At 42.2% G+C, this 20530-nt stretch overlaps 2 protein-coding genes across 2 annotated transcripts in view; both read left to right on the top strand.

Moving 5' to 3' along the window:
• The window catches only part of LOC137868888 (matrix metalloproteinase-17-like), a 56196-nt gene extending 46545 nt beyond the window's left edge, over window positions 1–9651 (top strand). Inside the window, exons 7-10 of the mRNA XM_068705901.1 lie at window positions 341–423; window positions 1023–1175; window positions 1398–1655; window positions 7961–9651. Of these exons, the coding sequence (XP_068562002.1) occupies window positions 341–423; window positions 1023–1175; window positions 1398–1655; window positions 7961–8286 (820 nt within the window). The 3' untranslated portion in view covers window positions 8287–9651. The remainder of the gene's footprint in view (window positions 1–340; window positions 424–1022; window positions 1176–1397; window positions 1656–7960) is intronic.
• An 8171-nt stretch (window positions 9652–17822) lies between these two features.
• Window positions 17823–20498, top strand: LOC137868621 (T-box-containing protein TBX6L-like). The gene is made up of 8 exons (XM_068705498.1): window positions 17823–17950; window positions 18147–18249; window positions 18972–19136; window positions 19231–19377; window positions 19503–19579; window positions 19758–19828; window positions 19975–20188; window positions 20318–20498. Exons 1-8 carry the CDS (start codon window positions 17823–17825, stop codon window positions 20496–20498), a joined length of 1086 nt encoding a protein of 361 aa, XP_068561599.1.
• Window positions 20499–20530: the final 32 nt, after the last annotated feature.

Here is a 20530-nt window from a genome sequence, read left to right as displayed (position 1 = left end):
CTGCGGTGCTAATGGCTTCATCATTGGAAGGCCAGCCACGTCAGTGCTTTAAATCACTTAAAAAAAAAACTGCACTGAGGGATCTCAACGCGTCAGCCGGACCCTCTCTCGTTTAGCCTGGTTTCACTGGTTCATGGCTGGACACACTGATGCAAAGTGAACACAATTTAGATGCATAAAAAGATCTTTAAACATATATACGCACTCATCAGAGCACATAAACATTATTGGCTGTGGTGTTCAAAGATTTAATGTGTCCAGCTTTACAAAAGTGGTTCTTTTTTTTAATCCCCCTTCTTTTTCGCATTCTTCGTTCCTACTTTCTTCACATCTCTCTCAGGCTGGCGCGAGATGCCCCAGACAGATGCACCAGTCACTTTGATGCAGTGGCCCAGATACGAGGGGAGGCCTTCTTTTTCAAAGGTACCGAGTTACGAAGGGAGAAAGACGGACGCAAAGCTACAGAGCTGCTTGGGAAAAATAAAAAAAAAAATAGCTAAATGAGCTGAAATAACAGCAAATTTAAAAAAAAAAAAAAAGGAGAGAAGAGGAGAGAGGATGAGAGAGCGTGGTGGGTGCAGACTGAGCCAGTTGAGCCCTGCTGGGAGACTGCAATCCAAAAATTACATCAGTCTTTCATGCTTGCCCTCTGGAGGAATGACCCCCAAGCCTCCCACTGACAACAGAAACAAGACTCAGACTCGCACACCTTCAGCAGCAGAAGTGTTAGCAAAGTATGCTGAACTTGAACTGACAGTTATTAACCTTTTTTAACCTCTTTCATTTGTGTTTACAAGAGGTGACATTCAAAGTGTGTTGATTCATTATTACAATATATATATATATATATATTATTTTTTATTTATATTTTCTGAAATGTCACCACATGGGTAAACTACAATATACAAACTGCAGAGGAAAGGAAACAACTAAAGCATATTGATTAATATTGATAATAAATGAACTAATTTCTTCAGCGTCCTAAACGGTGCGGATCCTCCTAACTGTTTTGTTCCTCGTAGGGAAGTACTTCTGGCGACTGACGAGAGAGAAGCACCTGGTGTCTCTGCGTCCCGCTCAGATCCACCGATTCTGGAGGGGCCTCCCAACCAACCTGGACAGTGTGGATGCTGTCTATGAGAGGCCTGGGGACCACAAGATAGTCTTCTTCAAAGGTACTGTACCGGAAACAAGATCAGATCTTGGAATGAGTCTTGAAATGTCACTAAAAGTTCTATAGGTCAATAGTGTCAGTGAGCATCTGTAATCACAGGATTTCATTTTATACTTTCTTCTCTGTGTCAAAGTAAAAAGTTAGAAAAAGAGAAAAATATGTATGTGTGTGATGTATAAAACTATAGATTGTTAGGTTGATTTTCTGCCCCCCCCCCCTTCAGGTCTAAAGTACTGGGTGTTTAAAGACAACATTGTGGAGGAGGGCTACCCTCGTCCAATCAGTGACTTCGGCCTGCCCCTGGAAGGACTGGACGCAGCCTTTGTTTGGTTACACAACGACAAAACCTACTTCTTCAAGGACAGCCACTACTGGCGCTACGACGACCACCTGAGGCGAATGGACCCGGGCTACCCGAAAGACAGCACGCTCTGGAAGGGGCTGCCGCCACAACTGGACGACGTCATGCGGTGGTCTGATGGTGAGTAACCTTAAAGACGCTTTCTTCTTACGTCCGTTACGAAGACTCAAAAGACACGCACACAGATGACGATATGTCGTCATCCAGTTATGCTTGGTTTCAAAAATAAGATGATCTGCATTGTTTTTAACTTGTCAAGAACCTTCCTTTAGCTCCTCCTACTGAATGTCCAGGTGCTCTCTGGCATTTGAGAAGATTTAGTCCCTCAAGAGTGGCCTGGTTCTGCCTCCTCATAACAGGTCGTGCACAGGACTTAAAGAAAGCCAGTCGTTGACTTGTAGGTCCTTTTGTGCACTTCAAGTAAAACCAGTCACTCTGCAAAGAAATGTAATTTGACCCCTTGTCCACAAGATCTATGATCTCATTCTTTGCCACGAACCAAAGTTTAAGACTAAAGGTGTGATTTGAGGTAAGCTTTGCTCTGGAGCTTAAGGCAACGGTATGCTTCGAGTGGAGTGCCTGTCAGATTGTCTAACGGTGTCTGAAACACCCCATCACGACCTCTTTTACGTCTACATATGAAGTACAATCTACGGTGCTCTCTGCTGTGTTGAAAAATTAGAATTATAGAACACCTTTCTTGAGCAAATGTCACAAAAGTGCTTCACAATCAAATACTATTCAGACATATAACTATGATGACTGTATCATAACATAGTATAATACCACAAAAGCAGATGTCATTCATTGTCTTCCTCTGTATTAATAAATAACGTTTAACAAATGGCGGCTTCCCTTAATATTCCACAAAATAAATGATCAAAACCATATCCCCAAAAGGAATCTAACTAAAAGGTACGTAGAATGAAGCCAGTGACATATTTTGACCTCTTCTGTCTTTATTAAAAATTGATTATATAGGTATGCTGATTGATTACGTTTAACATATAGATGATGAATCACCGCTGTCTGTTTCTTCCAGCGATAACTGATTAAATTTTTTCAGAGAGCAAATAGAGTTGTTACACTCCACCAGAGCGTCAGGCCACTGGTAGCTCTGGTGTGTGCTGGTGCCAAAGGCAAGACTGTGCAATATCCTTCTTCAGGGAAATCCTCAAAGGCGAATGAATTACAAGAGATATATGAGACAAGGATCGAACAATTATGCAAGTTAGCAAAACATGCAGCCTGAAGTCTCGGATGAAGTTTTACAATCGGATTACAATTCTGAGACAACTTTCCAGGAGCAGTAGAAACGCTGGAATACTTGGAATCACTTGAATGCCATGCTAGCAGTATGGATGAGCGTTCATGGTCTCCTGAGGGTGAATCCTACTGACTCTGTGATTGCATAGCAATGGTGCCGTTGTCATTAAATTGCATTACATTGATGTTTGTGTGGAATACAGGGTTTAACACCTCGTGCTCATTTGAATGAATAATAATCTTACCACATCTTAAAAAGTGGTTTGAATTCGTATTGAATGTATTAATTACTTTAAATCAGATTCTATCTCTCGTATGTATTTTGTCATATTTTGACGTAGCACACAAGGTCTTTTTTTCGCCGACACTCTGCTTCACATTCACAGAGTGGAACATGTTCAGACCTTGGAGCTCGCCCAGTGTAACCACACCGATCCACTCCGCTGTAACAGCATAACGGAGTGTCAAGGTCATAATTCCATCAAAGCACCGCAGTCATCGGATCACATGTGCACTATTTGTGAGAAACTTTGTGCATCATTTAGTTGTTTTTTTTCCTGTTAGGTCCTTGTGTGTGTTTTAGGCTCTGAATGACGCAAGGGCATTTTTTTTAATTAAACAAAATACCCCCAAAAAGTAGCCGCAGAGTCCTTTGAGGCCAGTCTCAGTGGGAGCTCGGATGTCCCTAATCCCCCCCCCCCCCCCGCAGTATGTTAATACCAGGAAGCTCCTTCGCTGTTAGGTGTTTAGTGCTCTGTGTTCTGTCTTCGGTCTCGCTCCAAGCTCTTTGATGTGTACGAGATGAGGCCAATCACACGGTCCCGACTCCTCACCCCCGACGCTTCACCCCCCCCAGCCATTATCACCGCGGAGCCTGGAAGGGGTAAACTTGGAAACACACAGACAGACCATGGGGCATGGAAACATGGAGCCACATCAAAGCCTGCTCTCTCTTGTTTGTTTCACCGGCTCAGGATGAATAGAATAGAATAGAGAAAAGACGGGGAGGAGGAGAGTGATATGACAGCAAGAAGGAGAGAGGAGATATGGTGACAACCTCGTTACGAGAATAGTAATGGTGATAATAACCATGGGTGGTGGCATCGGTATGGCAACCAGGAATAGTTTTGCCATTTAGTCATGGTGAGAGTATAAATATTATCGTTAATCTGTATAGGAAGTTCAAATATACCAGTCGGTAGTCAGTCATTTTTCTGTAATGATTTTGGAATCAAAAATGATAATCTTGGGCTACTTTGTGTTGATAAAGCTACGTGTCACACACAACACACTGTACTAATAATACAATATCAACAATATAAAGACAAGATATTAAATAACATAGTATTGAAATGATCATCTTTAAAATGATTGTATTGAAATAAATTATAGTAAAGCTACTCATCCTTTGCTAGAAGTGAAACTATGAATGAGTTTGGTGCGTGATCTCGTCATGCGATGTGTTGACAAGAAAAATGCACGGGAACAACTGCCTTATTCTCTAATGATGAAAACGACTATGAGGGCCAAACTAAAAGGAATGTTTGTTCAGCCACTGATTCATCTTCAGTCAAAAATATCTGAAGCAAAGCTGTATATTCTGAAGCTGATTCAGGTGTTATTCTCCAGTGGTGGGTGAGATTTCAAAATGTGTTTCACCACTTTGTACAGCTAGGACTTTTAGTCTTTGGGGACGAGAAAAAAAGAGGTTTTGGCAAAATGGCATTCAGCCCTATGGGATTGGACTCCCAATAATAGTGATAGATGGATAAGGAGAGTGACTTTGTGGGTGTGATTACTCTTGTGCTCATGCCTTTGCGAGGATAAAGTTCAGCTCTGGACTTAGTGGATGAGGACATTTTTTTTGGAAAGTGAGGATATAATAAATCCTCATTGCAAAGGACCTCAGAGCTTCAGAGCTATTTTGGGACTTGTTTTATGGTTAAGGTAGGACTGAGAGAAATGAGTCCTCAGAAGGTTAGAGGTATGATGAGTTTGTCCATGCAATGTAGAGCATACCTTATATTTATTCCAACAGGCTGCAGCCCAGGTTGAATATATCTCTTGATTACACACAGTGAATGGACTCTATAGGTTCTGTGAGCCTTTCGCCCACTTAAATGGGTGAAGACCCTTTATAGAAAAGTGTCTAAACCAGCTCAACCCCTGTTTTACCTTGCTATGCATTTGAGGTATTTGTATTATGGCCCATAGCCATTATAAACAGCAAAAAGACGTCATTGCCATCATCAAGAAATGAAGGTTTCTTTTAGTTTTTGTCAGAGTTCAGCTCCTGGTTTTCTTAAGCATGAAGGCCAGAGTAGATGTAACTCATTGTGTCCTCAGAGGCAGAATTACCCAGTAGAAAACATCTTTAGATGTTATTTGAAACATCAGAGATTCTGTCTGAGTTCTCAATCGTCTATGTAGCCATTGCAGGCAATACATGCAAGATCAAATGTGCACCATTCATTGTATTTAACACGAAAGTTGTACTCCAACGTAATGCTTGCAAATATTCTTTGGTAAATATTCCACAGGAAACTAGTAACGTAAACTAAATGCTTGAATGGTTTTCTGTCTTTTACTCCTTTGTGCTCTCATCTCATTGTCTTACTTCCTCCAGCACCATTAGTCAAAGGCTCACACCTGTGTGATATTACAGACTCACTTATTTTACATAGATTTTGTTTTAGACAAGCATTTAAACCCAAAGAGCATTTACTCCACAGTTAATGGTGACCTCCCAAGGCCATTAGCAACAAGGGACCGTTCTTCACTTCCCTCGAGCTCCTTCGCTTGTTTATCTCTGGCCTCGTATTCATTTCAATCACCAGTTGAGAAATTGGATGAGCCACGATACTATCGCCTGTTTACTTCTCTCCTCTTGTTTGTCTTTGTCAGCTTTGTGGGAGGTGGTGGCCTTCCCCATAACAAATTGTTTGTTAGAGTTCATGCAACTGAATTTGTTGGTGAACCACATATAACCACATGTACAATCAATCCATACGGTCAGGTTTTTATACTTAAATCAGATATTATATTTGACATGGTACTGTAGCGAAAGGAGCGTGTGGCAAAAATATTGCCATCTTTTTCTTTATGAACCTATTTTTCATAATGTCACATTTTGGAGGCAGAAGTTAGTATTTTCATAAGCACCACACGGCGTTTAGTTTTGTTTTTTTGTTCTGCCAATGTCCATTTGGTATTTTTGAAATAATGAAGTTAAGTACACAGTAAGGGGGCGTGTCAGTAACGATCAACTGGCATAGTGCAATTATGGTGTCAAGATCGCCCCCACCCAGAGTTGCCGTTTTCTGCGCTGCAACAAAGACCCCACAGAAAGACATTAAGCCCTTTATGTGTGCACTTCCAACCAGTTTTAATTGTTCTGTCTTTAAATAGGACACATGTGTAAATGCACATTAAAAGTATCATAATGCAATCCATTCTGGTTCTTCTGATGACCAATTCTACTTCATTTAAGGATTGTGTATGCACGCTCTTGCTGGTGTTCAATCATCCTACGTTCTTTGGTTGCTCAAGCTTGCAGCTATCTCACCAGCAAAAGCTTTTGCTGACAGCATATTCAAGGACGTACAGGAAGCATCTGCCACCTTAATTCAATTTGGTTCGCTCCCTATCACCACAATACCTAACTGCAACCAAATAATAAAAAGCTTGTGACAACACACGGTGAGTGGTAACAATGATGTGTGCCAGCTTAGCCATTGTTTTCATATGGAGATAATAGAGCCTACGGTACCATCTGCTCAGCAAGCACATCCACTGCTTGTCAGGTTGTTGTTTTTTTTGTTTCTCAATACCTTAAGAGATTTTATTGTCTTTATTTTCTTTTATGTAAGAATGAATAGCATGTCTTTTTGTAGTTTTATTTTCCGTCTTTTGTATATCTCATCCCGTTTGAAATTAGTCCCGCTCTGTTTTGAACAGGTGTACCATGTGGTGTGTTAATTAATAGTGTTGGGCAGACTCACTATGCCTTTGAAGTTTTATGTCGTTGGGACTTCACCAGGTGGCTGAAACAAAGGAGAGGCCTACCTGGCATTTCAAAAGCTTTAACGTGGTTTTAACCGCACCGACCCCCATCAGGCGTCAAAATCTCACCAAACATGAGGCCAACAGGAAGTCCCCGTGACACGGCCGTGACGTCACCAAGGCCTTATAAATCACTGCTCACCTCGATAGTCTTAACTTCCCTGGACGAACAATAGACTTTGTTTTGGAGAAAAAGGGATAACTTGCCCCGTGCTCCGCCACTTTCCCCTGCAGAAGGAAGAGTTACGGAATCCTCGTATTTTTCAGGGGAAGAGAAGGATAACTTCTATGCCCCGCTCTCTTATATTCAAGTCGACATTTGCCGGTCGTAGACGGGAGAAATTCCCTTAACTTCCGATGAGCAGATCCCTGCCGTCGTACGGAGGATTTGTTTGCCGCGTAACTCGCTCTGGAGTTATAGTTGCTGTACTTTACTGCTGCATTGAGGGTTTGCCTTGTATTGAATGCCTCCTACTTCTTTTTCTCTTTCTTTCCAAACCAACACACAAATATACACCGTTACGCTTATTTCATACACACGTGTGTTTTATTCCCTGTTTGATAATCTATAATTACTGGTCTGAATTTGTCCGCCTTCTTGCTTCCCGCCTGTTTCCCTCTCTCCTCCACGCAGCGCTTAACAATGGCGAAGTAATCGAGTTTTGCGCAACCATCTCGCTCCTTCTCTCTCTCTCCTTTGTCCCCCTCCCCACACACACACACACACACACACACACACAAGTGTTTGTTGATTTATGTTATTGGTTTTAATCGGTAATGTTTAGCAAATAATTCTGTTATATTCTAAGGAGCAGTTCATGTGATAATAGCTGGATGCCTGTGCTCGACTTCAAACCTTCACTGTTCACTCTGAATGTGGAATAGTACTTTGTGGTGCTCCCATTATTGTTAATACATGTTAATAATCCTATTAATAGTACTGTTCATACTTGTTAATAATCAAACACGCTCCTGCATTCTCCACTTGAGGTGTTTATCAGACTAATTTCTTTACCCTGTGTAAATACTAAAGCACAGAGTCTAGTATTCTGTTCTCAAACCAACCCTCTGCTCTCTCTCTCTCTCTCTCTCTGAAGGCTCATCCTATTTCTTCAAGGGGAAGGATTACTGGCGAGTGCCGAGCAGCGACATGGAGGCGGAGGCCGGATACCCCCGCCTCATCGCTAAAGACTGGCTGCTGTGCACCGAGATGCAGTCGGACTCTCCGGACACGGAGCCCAAAAGCACGGAGACGAGAGTCAACGTGCAGCATCAGCCGGACCACGCGGAGAACGGGTACGAGGTGTGCTCCTGCACCTCTGACACCGCCTCGCCTTTAGGCGCCCGCCCCTCCCCCTCCGCCCTGTGGCTGCTGCCACCTCTCTGGACGCTCTCGCTGGCCCTCCGCTCAGAACCGCTATGATGCCAAAGCACGGGACAGAGTTCCTGAGCTGACGAGTGAAGGGCCAGTAGCCAGCTCAGTGGAAGCCTCTTCTTACAATGTCTTTGGTATCCTTTTGTGCTTACGTTGTTATTTATTTTACAGGTCATTTGGTGGGCACTGAAGTAGTCATCCTCATAGGCATCAACCCACACATGCTTTACAGTGTTTTACTCAATGGTCAAACTGCCTCATATGTGGAAGGAAAAATATTACAGGTTATAGAAACATATTCCAAATGCACCAAGTAATTGTTTGTCTTCATGTGCAGCAGGTTTACAGCTGCAACGCCTCGTATACGGACAAGTTAAACGTCCTCGGATTTAGGCAGGTGCAAAGGTGAACAGCGTATCAAAACACACACACACACACACACACACACACACACACACACTGTTGCCTATTTTATGAAATTAAAGCAGATGCTTTATTAGACATACGGTTCACCAAAATGAGTTAAAAACTGTCAAAATATTGTTAGCATTTTTTTTATGACGCTATTATTTAATTCTGCTGTGCACCTGCCCTGTGAATAGTATGAATAATAATATAGTTAATCTTGAATTTTTGAAAATTACCCCAAAACCTGTTTTCACACACCTCTAGTAGTAACTAGCCGTGTAGATGGTTTGATTATTATAGTTAATAGGTTCTGCCTCCATCTCGACACAGTGGAGGTGAAATAATTTATTTGTGCAGTTCAACACTGAAAAAAAATGACATTTGGATAAACAACACAGTGTCACTCCGGATGATCCACAGAACTCCTCCTTTGAAACTAGTTTAAAACTAAGTCTGTCGATTTTCCCAGAGTAACAGGGACACTTTAATCAGAAGTTTGACATGTTTACTTTGCTGTGTGCACCACTAACGTTCAGTTTGCTCACTTGTTTACTGTGAGAGCCTTAAGGATGGTTGGATGTGTAGGTGGATGGACTCTGTCAGCACCAGTTTCCTTCTCTCAACTGTACTCTGAAGTGAGGAACTGCCGCTCGTCAACGTATTCCAGTAGTTTTCATCATTTCCACCTCTGGTTCAGAAGCATTCCCCGCTCTTTGGTTGAGTTGTATCTTTTTGTATCAAATCCAGATGAGATAATCTTCCCGTTTATTTGAACATTGCTTTGATCAGGCCGTAGTTTAAAGAGACTTTGTCGGCCGATTCATCTCCCCTAGCTCCTTCTGAATAAGTAACAACTTGGTCCCTGGATTTATTCTCGCTGTAAAGATATATTTACCTATAGACCGATATATTTGAGTTGAAGGGTTCTGCAGTTATTGCATAACCGAGTGGACTGTGTATATTTTAAGCTGTGTTTTATAATGTAAAATATTTTTCTAGAAAAATTAAAAGAAAACCATCTGAATGACTTTATTGGCTGATCACATGAATTTCTATGGCGGACAGATTATTTTAGAGTTGTCAGTGTGTGTGTGTGTGTGTGTGTGTGTGTGTGTGTGTGTGTGTGTGTGTGTGTGTGTGTGTGTGTGTGTGTGTGTGTGTGTGTGTGTGTGTGATTAGCGCCATTTGAAAAGGAGCCCGGCCTTGACGACGGATGAAGGCGACGCGGCAGCTTGCAGACACCAACTGGGAGCCGCTCTCCATCTCTCTGATGTTCTGCATGTTTTCTCTTGTAACGGTCACTGCCGCTCATCGGCAATGCAAAACACAACGTGTCAATCACACCACACACACACACACACACACTCGCTCCCGAGTGGCTTTATGAGCAGATTTGCTGGCAGAGGATCACACCGTGCACCTGTGTGCTTCTTAAGGAAAGAGAATCGGAGAAGTCCAACAAATATTCAGCCGCTCAGATACCGCTAATTCACCGATCAGAGACGTTAGCAGTCAGCCTCATAATGTATTTATGTTTTATGTGCACCTTCAGAAACACCACTGCTCTTTACTGCAATATCTAACATTTAAAACTCTATTCTATTGTAGAATATTATTATGCAGAGGAGGTTGCGGTGTTTTTTTTCTGCACTGAGTGAGTTGGTGGCTTCTCCGTCTGCAGGCACAACCTCTCAGAGAGTGAGTCGGCAGCTTGCATGCAGTCTGAAAGGTGAAACCCGAGGGCAATTTAAGTCTGCAAACCGCCCACCGCTGCTCGTTAAGCGTATTACCGCGAGCCACTTCATAATCTCTTAGAGTTTTATCGCCTCTTCTTTACTCTCATAATGGATTTCAACAGTAACACAATATTGTTACGGAAACTGTACCGTAAGACACACACACACACACACACACACACACGCAAACACACAATGAACACCACAAAGTGACACCTTTAGTTACAGTTGCATCAAACACCTGATGTCCTAATCAAATCCAGTATGTGGATGTTTATTCTACCCAATGTTCTGCATATGAACCCTTCACCAAAATACTGCAGACACGAAAACTTGATTCTGTCTTTGAGGTAAAATTAAGTTTAAAAGTTTAAAAAAAAAAAAGTCACTCAATCATCATTTCTGCCAACAGCAGCAGTTTCCCTTCCTTGCTCTTGACACACTCGAGTGGTATTAATTAACCGGTGTGTCTCAGGAGCCACCAGGAGAGCACCTGCACCCACAGGCAAATGTGCAGCAGGGATGGGTCACTGTACTTCCCTGTTTGGCAAGGCACCACTAACGGAAACAATTACATCTTTAATTTAGTAACACTGGAATTATTTTTCATTCCAAAACTTCACTGAATATTCAAAAAAGAATGTCATCATCCATAGAGCTTTCTTCTACAGTTGCCCCATGGCCCTCTCACCGCTCGAGTCTTCAGATGGGCCACGCAGAACCAATCAATCGCTCCGTAACTAAAATATTCAGGAGTTGAGGAGCGGAGGAGTCGCGGTGGGGTTGTGTCGCGTAAGAGCAGAAACAAATGGACAGGAAGCGCCAGATTAATAGAGAGACACAGGGTTAGACGCAGGCGAACTGATGTAGAAGAACTGGCAGCCAGAGAACAAACGCTGAAAAAGACAAACAGATTTAGAGATAGAAAAAAAACAAAACGTCATCTCCAGAGAGACAGTAGCAAAGATAAAGCAATTTAGCGGTAAGTACATAATCCACAGAGGAGACAGGAAACTGTTTCCTCACAATTGTTGCTTATACGGTCTATTAAAGGACAATTCTGTTCATCACAACTTGGGCCTTTTTCTAATTGTGTGAACCATAATCACTTATGATAACAATATACTCCCAAACAGCTCTGACTGAGCTACATTAGGGTCTGATGATGATGACACTTTTAGTGACAGTTTAGCCAGATCACCAAAACCAGGTTAGTGCTCTGCAGTGATTTCTGAATTCTGAACCATGCTCTCTATCAGACACACTCTTTGTACTTCTCTCTCTCTCTCTCTCTCTCTCTCTCTCTCTCTCTCTCTCTCTCTCTCTCTCTCTCTCTCTCTCTCTCTCTCTCTCTCTCTCTCTCTCCACTTGTACATCTGTCCTTGTGAGGACCACAGGTGTTTTATGCCTTCAAAGTGAGGACAGTCCTCACTTCTTCAAATGCCTGTTTGAGAAGGTAAGAGTAGGCATTTGGTTGTGATGGTTATGAAGGGGCTCGAGAATGCATTATGTGACTCGGTGTCCTCACAATGATAGCAGTGCAGGGGTGTGTTTATGTGTGTGTATGTGTGTGTGTGTGTGTGTGTGTGTGTGTGTGTGTGTGTGTGTGTGTAGGCTTTTGGCTTTCAGAATAGCCCTCCATAGACCAGGAGGTGATGGTCATGGGGGGGAAAGGAGCAGCTGTTGTTGTGGCTGTCCATTTTGCATTTTGCCTGTCCTTACGCACACATCAAAGAGCTCAGAGCAGGACCCCTGAAGCTGGCACAGGTGCAGAATACACAACACGGACCTTTTAAGACCTGACAAGGAACGGTGTTGGATCCGTGGGGGATGCTGACGGGATGCCAGAGTCTTCACTTTTGGAGCACATGAAAACCGGCTCAACTACAGTAAGTTGTAAAGGATGGTAAAACATTTTTGAACTTCACGACGAAGCTCATAAAACGGATATAGATTCACATAGAATACTTATGAGTTAAGAATCCCACCATTTAACACCCTCTGCAAGCATGACTTATTTCAGACATCAGTGTCATGGTACAGATATGTAGATTTATTTAAATTTGTGAGATACTTGGCCGGGCATGGATCCTGTCCTTTAACCGGAAATGACACCTGAAGGCCTTTTGCACCCATTATCAACGGCACAGGCCGGGCAGAGCCAATCAATCAATCTGAGATGAACCACAGTGAGGCTGAAATACACACCGCCGGAGCAATTTCCTGCAAAACTCTTGCAAAATTGTGTCATGGGATGGCTTTTCTACCTTTGTCCAAACACCATGAAAGCTTTTATAGTAATTATTAGCTCATAATATGTGTAGAAACAGAGGTTTTAACTCTAAATTCATTGTTAAAACCGCTGCAAATATGCAGGACAGTCATTCTGTATGCCTATCGACTATTTCTTTGCACTCTGCTGCCCTCTGCTGGTGGTGAAATATGACATTTTGACATAAGTTGTTAAACTACGTGAGTTCTGATCAATATTCCATGATCATAGACCAAGAAATATACCACTTGGGTTCAAACGGGGGTTAAAGCGCTGTCAGTGTTTGGCTGACATTCCCTAAGATTTCCCCCCCAAGCCAACTGATGCAGCGTCGGTAGCAGAAATATCTGCAGGCGTTTTAGCTCTGATCTTCCCTCATGTCTTTTTAAATATGTCTGGGCTTCTTGTTCAGCGACTTTGACTAAAGTCTGTCCCCCTGGGTCTTCCTTAGTCCGTTTTTCTTAGATGTACAGGCACTTGAGTGTGTGAACTGTGAAAGTTGTATTTATTCTACTTTGGAACTTCTGAAGCATGTATCTGCTCTAAACTCTACTTTGTGCCCCCCCCCCCTTTATTACTGTCTTTTTCCCCGATGAAGAAATGTCCTTTCAATTTCTGTCTACCTTTTTTTTTATCTTTAGCTCCCTCTTCCAGTCTCTGTGGGCTTTCTTCTTCTTCTTCTTCTGCACACTCTCTCAAGGGCGTCTTCCTCATCTTTCATCCCTTGTTCCTCTGCCTTCACTTTCTCTTGGCCTTCTCTTTGTCTCCGCTCGCCTCACTTTAATTGTTTCATTAGCTTCTCTCTCTTTATCAATTCCTTTTCAATTTTCTTTGATTAAGCACGCTTTTCACACTAAATCTGGAAGAGTCGTTACCCCCTTTGCATGAAATCTTTGAGTTTTAAGTTGTCTCTTTACAACACTTACAGTACATTCATTCCCCTCCCTGTTCAATCTTCCATGTATCAGGAATATTAACATTTTGAATGCATAACGCAAAGTGCAAGGGGCACAACACCAAACAATATAGTGTAAATAATTAACATAGTACATCACAAGAGATTTCCTCAAAGTTTAATATTAAGCTAAATATTGAATTTCTGTCTAGAAACATGAACTTCAGCCTCAAGTCCTTCTTGGTAAACCCAAAACATCATATTCTACTACAACAGGGAGAAGTAATAGTCTAATTTTGCCACCTTCATGCTGTAGCTATTTGCCGATGATCAGTGGTGGAATTAATTTCATTTATTAAGCCTCTGACAAAGCACTTCTGTGCAATCAAATGATAAGGGTAAAAGGTGGAAACCGAATGAATGCAAATACTGTATATCTTCATTCTTTGCGATAATTGAGAAGAATTGCAATGTCTATGGCAATTGCGTTACCTTCCTCCTGATATTACGTCTGCTCCAGTAAAATTGCGTTATGTGTTGTTAAAGCCCCCTTCAGAAGGGGATTATTATATTAGGCGCATAAATGGTACTTTTCCTAACTGCATGCTCAGTAGACCAGGGAATTATGATCTGCAGAAGTGCTGCTTCTCCTACACGCATTTTTAAAAAAAAATCCCTCTGCAGTGTGATTGAATGTTTGTATTGTTCAAGATTAAGACTGTATTTGATGTTTTCAATTTTTGTCATCATCATATATTATACATGGTTTGTAATTTGCATAAACATGTGTACTACGCACTTAAAAATATTGTTAATTTGCTAGACTGTATTGCTTTTATCATACATACTGAGTAAATAAGAATATGAATGAATAATTCCATTTCATTTAAGCATTCTGGTTGAAGTACAGCAGCTGTCAAGATGGAATTTATCTTTTCGGGGCAACTGTTGAGGTTGAAGGCCGAATTGCATTGTGGGTATTATTAATTACAAGGGAACATGCATCACTTTTGAACAGGACAACAACACAAGGTAAATATATTTATACTAAAACAATTGTGAGCGAATGGATCATTAGTTTACAGCAATTTGAGATTTTAAAGACATATCCAGTAGGTGGCAGTATTGACAAATAAGAGCTTTATTGAAACGTGTTCGTGGCTTCTAAACATTACTTCTTACCTCTACAGTTGTGGGACAATAATAAATATTCTTACACCACAGATGTATGTTACCGTATTGTAAAAATACAGTAAGATCTAGTTTATCTTAGCCTAGGATCCTTGTTACCTTAAAGCATTGGAACAGCTGTGCTTTAATTGTACATGCGGCTTCATGATTCTCTCTTATTTTAGATCAGTTATACGTTTTGCACTAACACTGAGGTTCTGGAAACTCTTTGTCAGATGCTGGAGGAGGCTCTTTTTTGAAGGAATGAAAATGTTATGGATCCCCCCCACACACACACACACAAAAACACATCTCCCATTCTCTGTATTTGAAATGACTTGCTTGAGGAGTACCTCAGATTATTTATCCCACCCACTCTGCCGCTTTTCATCCGAAGCGGTGAACAGGTCACAGAGAAACTGCCACCACCGGGGTCATGCACTGCATCTCCCAGCTGCAGCTTCGGTTAACTTTTCGAAACTGTCGAAACCACAAGATTTCCTGTACCACGAGGGGTTTTTTTTCTGCACGAGATCTGATGCATTACTGAAACACGACACTAAACTAACGCAGGAGAAATACTCACATCTAACACAAATGTGATATCTGGAGATCTACAATTTACTCTCCTACCAGATTCGTTGCAAGTCACCGAATAAAACTGTGAAGCAAATTACCCCCGATTCCGATGCAAACGTCGACAGCATACTTCATTTGCATTCCCATTATAGCAGTGCCCAATCATGCTGAAATGCCATTAGCAGAGGCAGATGTTAGTGATATCTCCTTCTACACAAACTTGACTTTGTAGCATAGTTGCAGAGGTGACACATGCCGCAGGCAGGAACAAACTGAATTCCATCTTTCAGCGTGAAGTTGATTTAAGATGAGGAGAAATGTTTCAACATGCCCCAAGTTTGAAAGCCCTCGCAAAGGCAGCGGGCCGCTCTTTCTAAGTGAGCTGTAAAACCAGGAGAGAAGGATCAGCTAAATAATATGGGAATGCTGTACACAAGTGCACTGTCAGCCTCAATATACATGAGCCTCACACCAGCTAATGTGAACCAACAATTGAAAGGAGTTACTATAAGGTTGCACATAGAAAAAGGTCAGTAAAAGGTCAGTAAAACAACCTAAAAAGTAAATAAAGAATGAGATTAAAATGAGAATAAAAAAGCAAGTCATAGCTGATTATGGATCTCTTCCCAAATCTGAGCTCACTGAGTTCTGAGGATGATGATGATGAGGATGATGATGATGATGATGATGATGATGATGATGATGATGATGATGATGAGGCTTTAAGGTCAAACAAATCTCAACGTCTGACCACAGATGAACACGTTTTCATGCATGCTTCCTGTAATTTGGTGAGCGCTCAGAACAATTAATCTGAAACCTTTATGCTCTTGATTTATTGAAGTAAGTACAAACAACCGCCACTCTTTTTGCAATTACTTTCATTTGTCTCAAGAATGGGAACCCCTCATCTATTTTTTTTGTTCCCTTTTCCTTTTTAGCTTTAAGGTTGGAAAATTCCACTCTGTCAGACAGAGTGGAATTTTCATATTAAAATACATGTTCTGTATTTGCTTGTTCCAACTCTTCATTGAAGCGGTATGATGTTTACACTGATGGTTATTCCCAAAAAGAAGCAATGTTTTATATGGCCGAACCATTCCACCAAATGGAAAGATTAAAGATGCTTTGTGAAACTTTTTTTTTTTACACACATAGATACAGTCTGACATGTTTGGTATATTTGGAAACCTCAGCTAAAAGTTAAAATCACGTTCTGTGGAAGAAATGTTCCTAAATTCATGTAGGGTTAAATGAATTACTCTGTAGTCTTTAAACATGTTTCCTCTAAAGTCCCAAACTGCTTCCTCCCACCAGCCTTTCATGTAAACGGGCCGTTAACTGCTTGCTCCATCAGAGGGCCCGCTCTCCACCCGGGGTGGAGGGGCAGGCAGGCCCAAATGGCCTCGTAGGGTAAAGCAGCATTGTCAAGGCTACACTGCAACTCCAATCACCTCTGTAATCTCATGATTTGTTCTCAATACACAAGCAGAAGCTGCCAGGAAGAGACCTGTCTGCTCCTCCATCCCCCCAGGGCACTTTGAAATTCTGCTCACTGTTCTTCAGTCGGACTGAAGGAGAGAGAATCTTTCATGCACTGTAGGCCCAGCACACACACACACACACACACACACACACACACACACAGAGCATAGTTGAGCGCTGGATCAGCAGAATCAAGTCCCAGGTAGATGACTCTCTTTGAGTGCGTACAAAATCAGAGAACCCATTGTTAAGATTGTTTTTGAATCCCTAAAAATCTGTTCAAAAGAGAACAACAACAACAACAACCAGGCCAAACAGAGAGCAAATCAAGAATGGACACGCTAAGGTCTTGTACAATTTAATGTTTCCATGGAATGTTTTATGGAATTATCTTTTCATATCTCTTAAAAGATTGTCTTACAATAACATCTAAACGGTATCTAAACTCTTTCACGGCTACTTTTTGTCTGCACACAGTCCCATACTAGGGCAAGTGAACATCAGGAGGTAACATTCTCACCTTGCCCCCTCATTGTCCTGGTTCTACACTCCCCTCGGCTGATCAGACCCCACCCTTTCTGCGATGACCAATTAAGTTCAAGGCTCAGACTTTTGCCAGGATAGAGACCCACATCTCAGAACATCTGAAAGCGGCACTCTGTCTCAAGACTGCGTTGGTGTTGAGAACAGGCGGACAAAGTAACAAGCAACAACATTTCTGGTAAGTGTTATCTTATTAGATCTAACTGTGCTGTATGAGCACGCCTGTGCAATGGACTGCAACGATTTGTTCTTAAATGCAAAATGCATTTGGTCATGAAGTATCAAACGGTTAATTAATTTGCTTTACTTTGCTTTCAACTCCCCCCCAAAAAAAAGCTGATTTCAAGACAAATTGATGGTTGAAATAGGGTGTGAAAAGCTCTCCTGAACTCTGCTGTATCATGTCCCTCATGCTTTTGTGAGAACACATTTTTCCTGTTTTTAAATACTCCTAGTAACTTTAATGTGAATACATCTGATTTTGCAGAAGCTGAGCATGCCCCGGTCCCCTCCAGCAGCTGACTCGTACCAGCAGGGCTGCATCAAGATGACCCTGGAGAACGCTGATCTCTGGAAGTCCTTTCACCGCGTCGGAACAGAGATGATTATAACAAAGCATGGAAGGTAACGACGCTGGCCCCTGACTTCAACTACGCTCTGCTTTCTGAAAATACCAATAGTGCTTTGTATCATTTATCCCATTGGTCCAGAACCAACAAGAAATGACCTATGCTTAGGTTGAAGAGCAGAACATTTTACACAATTTTGTAAAAATATTTACAACCGTTTACTGACACATGACTGTGTGTATTTGTTTCAGGAGAATGTTCCCACACTGCAGCGTCAGTCTATCTGGGCTCCAACCTTTTGCTAATTACGTCATCATGGTGGACATGGTCTCTGCAGACAGCTTCAAATACAAGGTAAAGAGCATATATATATATATATATATATATCACTCGTTGAATACTGTATGCACTGCTGTTGACATCATTCGGGGATTGAAACCAGCAGATTGCAGTATGTAAAACGCAGCAGTCTGCAGCCAGACACTGGCCCGCCCACTCTGAGTCGTTCGCCGCTGCATTTCAAAGCCTTTCATTGCTTCCTGTTTGTGCAGTCTCGGCTGGAGGCCCAATCAATTAGCATCCCTCCTTATTCGCAATCGGTGAATGAGTGGCGGTCGGCCATTCATGCGTTTCAACGGCTCTTACGCCAACTGCTGTGGCCCATTTGGTCACAGATATTGCTTTTAGCACACACTTGAAACAAAGAGGTACATAATAAAGGGGAAGTTCTGTAGAAGAGCATTGGGAGAGTGTGGTTTTTGTGGGTGGTTGTGAATTTGTAAAAACAGTGATATTTGATTTTCCTTTTAAGAAAAATAAAATATATATATTAGCATACTTGACCAGAGAGATAGAACCCTCTTGTACATTGTAACATGTGAAGAATAGTCTCGCAATGAATCCTGCCAACAAAGATATTTCATGCACCACCTCTCTCTTTCATTGCACCAGTCATTATGAGGTGAAAAAAAAAAAAAAAGGTATTGCATGCTTCACCAAGACTGATTAATCAGACACGCTGTAAGGTCTAACACTTGATAACTTTGCATCCCTCCCTCCCCCCCGTTTCTCTGTAGTGGAAAAAGGAGCAGTGGGAGGTCGCGGGGAAGGCAGAGCCCCAGCCCCCGTGTCGGACATACATGCACCCGGACTCCCCTGCTCCAGGAAGTCACTGGATGAAGCAGCCGTTGTCTTTTCTCAGGATGAAGCTCACTAACAACACGTTGGACCAACATGGCCATGTAGGACAACATCTTACAATACAGAGTTCAAGTGATAATACTAATACGTGTATAGTTTTAACTTTACTCAATTTTTCCTCTTCTCATCCAACAGATCATTCTACACTCCATGCATCGCTACTACCCCATGTTTCATGTCACCCAGGCCGATAGTCCTTACACTGTCTGCTGGGCCCCGTTTCAGACCTTCTCCTTCCCAGAGACAACCTTCACATCAGTGACCGCTTACCAAAACCCAAGGGTATGAGCTTGTACAGCGGTTTTAGGCAACATTAGCCCGACACAAATGTGATGATGTTCCTGTTTGATTGAAAGAAAAAGACGCTGCACCACAAAACACTTTGGCAACTATTTCTGCTTTTTAAGATCACCAAATTGAAAATCGACCACAACCCCTTCGCTAAGGGATTCAGGGAGGGAGGCACCCATTCCCACAGCAAACGGTAGGAATAAATACAAATATATTACTTATTTTTGTTTGAGTGTTCTGTATCTGAATTAAAGACAGACATTGGTTTTCACCATGACGTTTCAGGCCAATATACAACAGTGAAACGTGTAATCAAAATGTGTAGAAAATAGAAAAAAAAAATGCTTGAAAAGATCTATTTTTTTCTACAGGTGTCGTTCAAATAGAAGCCCTCCTCCAAAAAGAGCCGCGCCGGACAGGAAAACTTGCAATAGTCCTCCTGGTAAGTTTTGGGAATTATTCACTTGTTCATGCTCATACAGCTTGTATGAAATCATACTACACCAACAAATAAAAATCCCAGTAGTATGAAAAGGTATTCCTTTAAATTGCTGTGTGTCTTATGAAAACATTGTATTTCCATCTCAGGCCTGCAGAGGATGCCCTTGACCTCTCAGTCAGTGGAGCTAGAGCGGGATCAGGCTTCCACGCAGCAGCCCTTGAAGGGGGGTGACCTTTCAGCCTTGGCTGTGGAGCGGGACCCATCGGAGAGTCTACACACTGAGCCCCTGGAGCTGCAAGAGTACGATTACAGCTGCGAAGAACAGATGGTGCCTGCGTCCGTGCCATACCAGCCCTACAGGTGATTTAAGATAGCCTTCCCAGTGTGAGATCAAATCCAATGACCCTTGCTTGGACAAGTACCGAAAAAATAAAATGCAAACTGATGATGCATGAAACGTTAACTCCATGTCGCTCTCCACTTCTCCAGATCTGTAGAGTACACCAGATATCCGCTTTCTTCCAATGACTTTGATGTCCACCCTCCATCTCACTCACTCGCCGCAGCCGAAAACAACGCTCAGCAACACGGCTACCGCCACCATCCTCGCCACCACGGCCACGCGGCGGACTGGAGCCAGTACCCGCTCTTTTCCTACTCCTGTTGGTGAACTTTGCAACGGTGACGTCGTTGATGGAGGAT

The sequence above is a fragment of the Cebidichthys violaceus genome, unplaced genomic scaffold, assembly GCF_023349555.1.
Source record: "Cebidichthys violaceus isolate CVI_PGR_0920_01 unplaced genomic scaffold, fCebVio1.0.p SCAF_12, whole genome shotgun sequence".
NCBI lineage: Eukaryota > Metazoa > Chordata > Actinopteri > Perciformes > Stichaeidae > Cebidichthys > Cebidichthys violaceus.
The sequence above is the reverse complement of the archived record's forward strand: the minus strand, read 5'-3'. Positions and strand labels throughout refer to the sequence as shown.

What these genes read in the sequence shown, in the direction of transcription:
- LOC137868621 (XM_068705498.1), top strand. Translation starts at nt 17,823, where the DNA reads ATGCCCCGGTCCCCTCCAGCAGCTGACTCGTACCAGCAGGGCTGCATC. An exon ending in CGTTGGACCAACATGGCCAT is followed by an intron (nt 19,137 to 19,230) that starts GTAGGACAACAT and finishes CTCATCCAACAG; the next exon opens with ATCATTCTACACTCCATGCA. An exon ending in AACTTGCAATAGTCCTCCTG is followed by an intron (nt 19,829 to 19,974) that starts GTAAGTTTTGGG and finishes TTTCCATCTCAG; the next exon opens with GCCTGCAGAGGATGCCCTTG.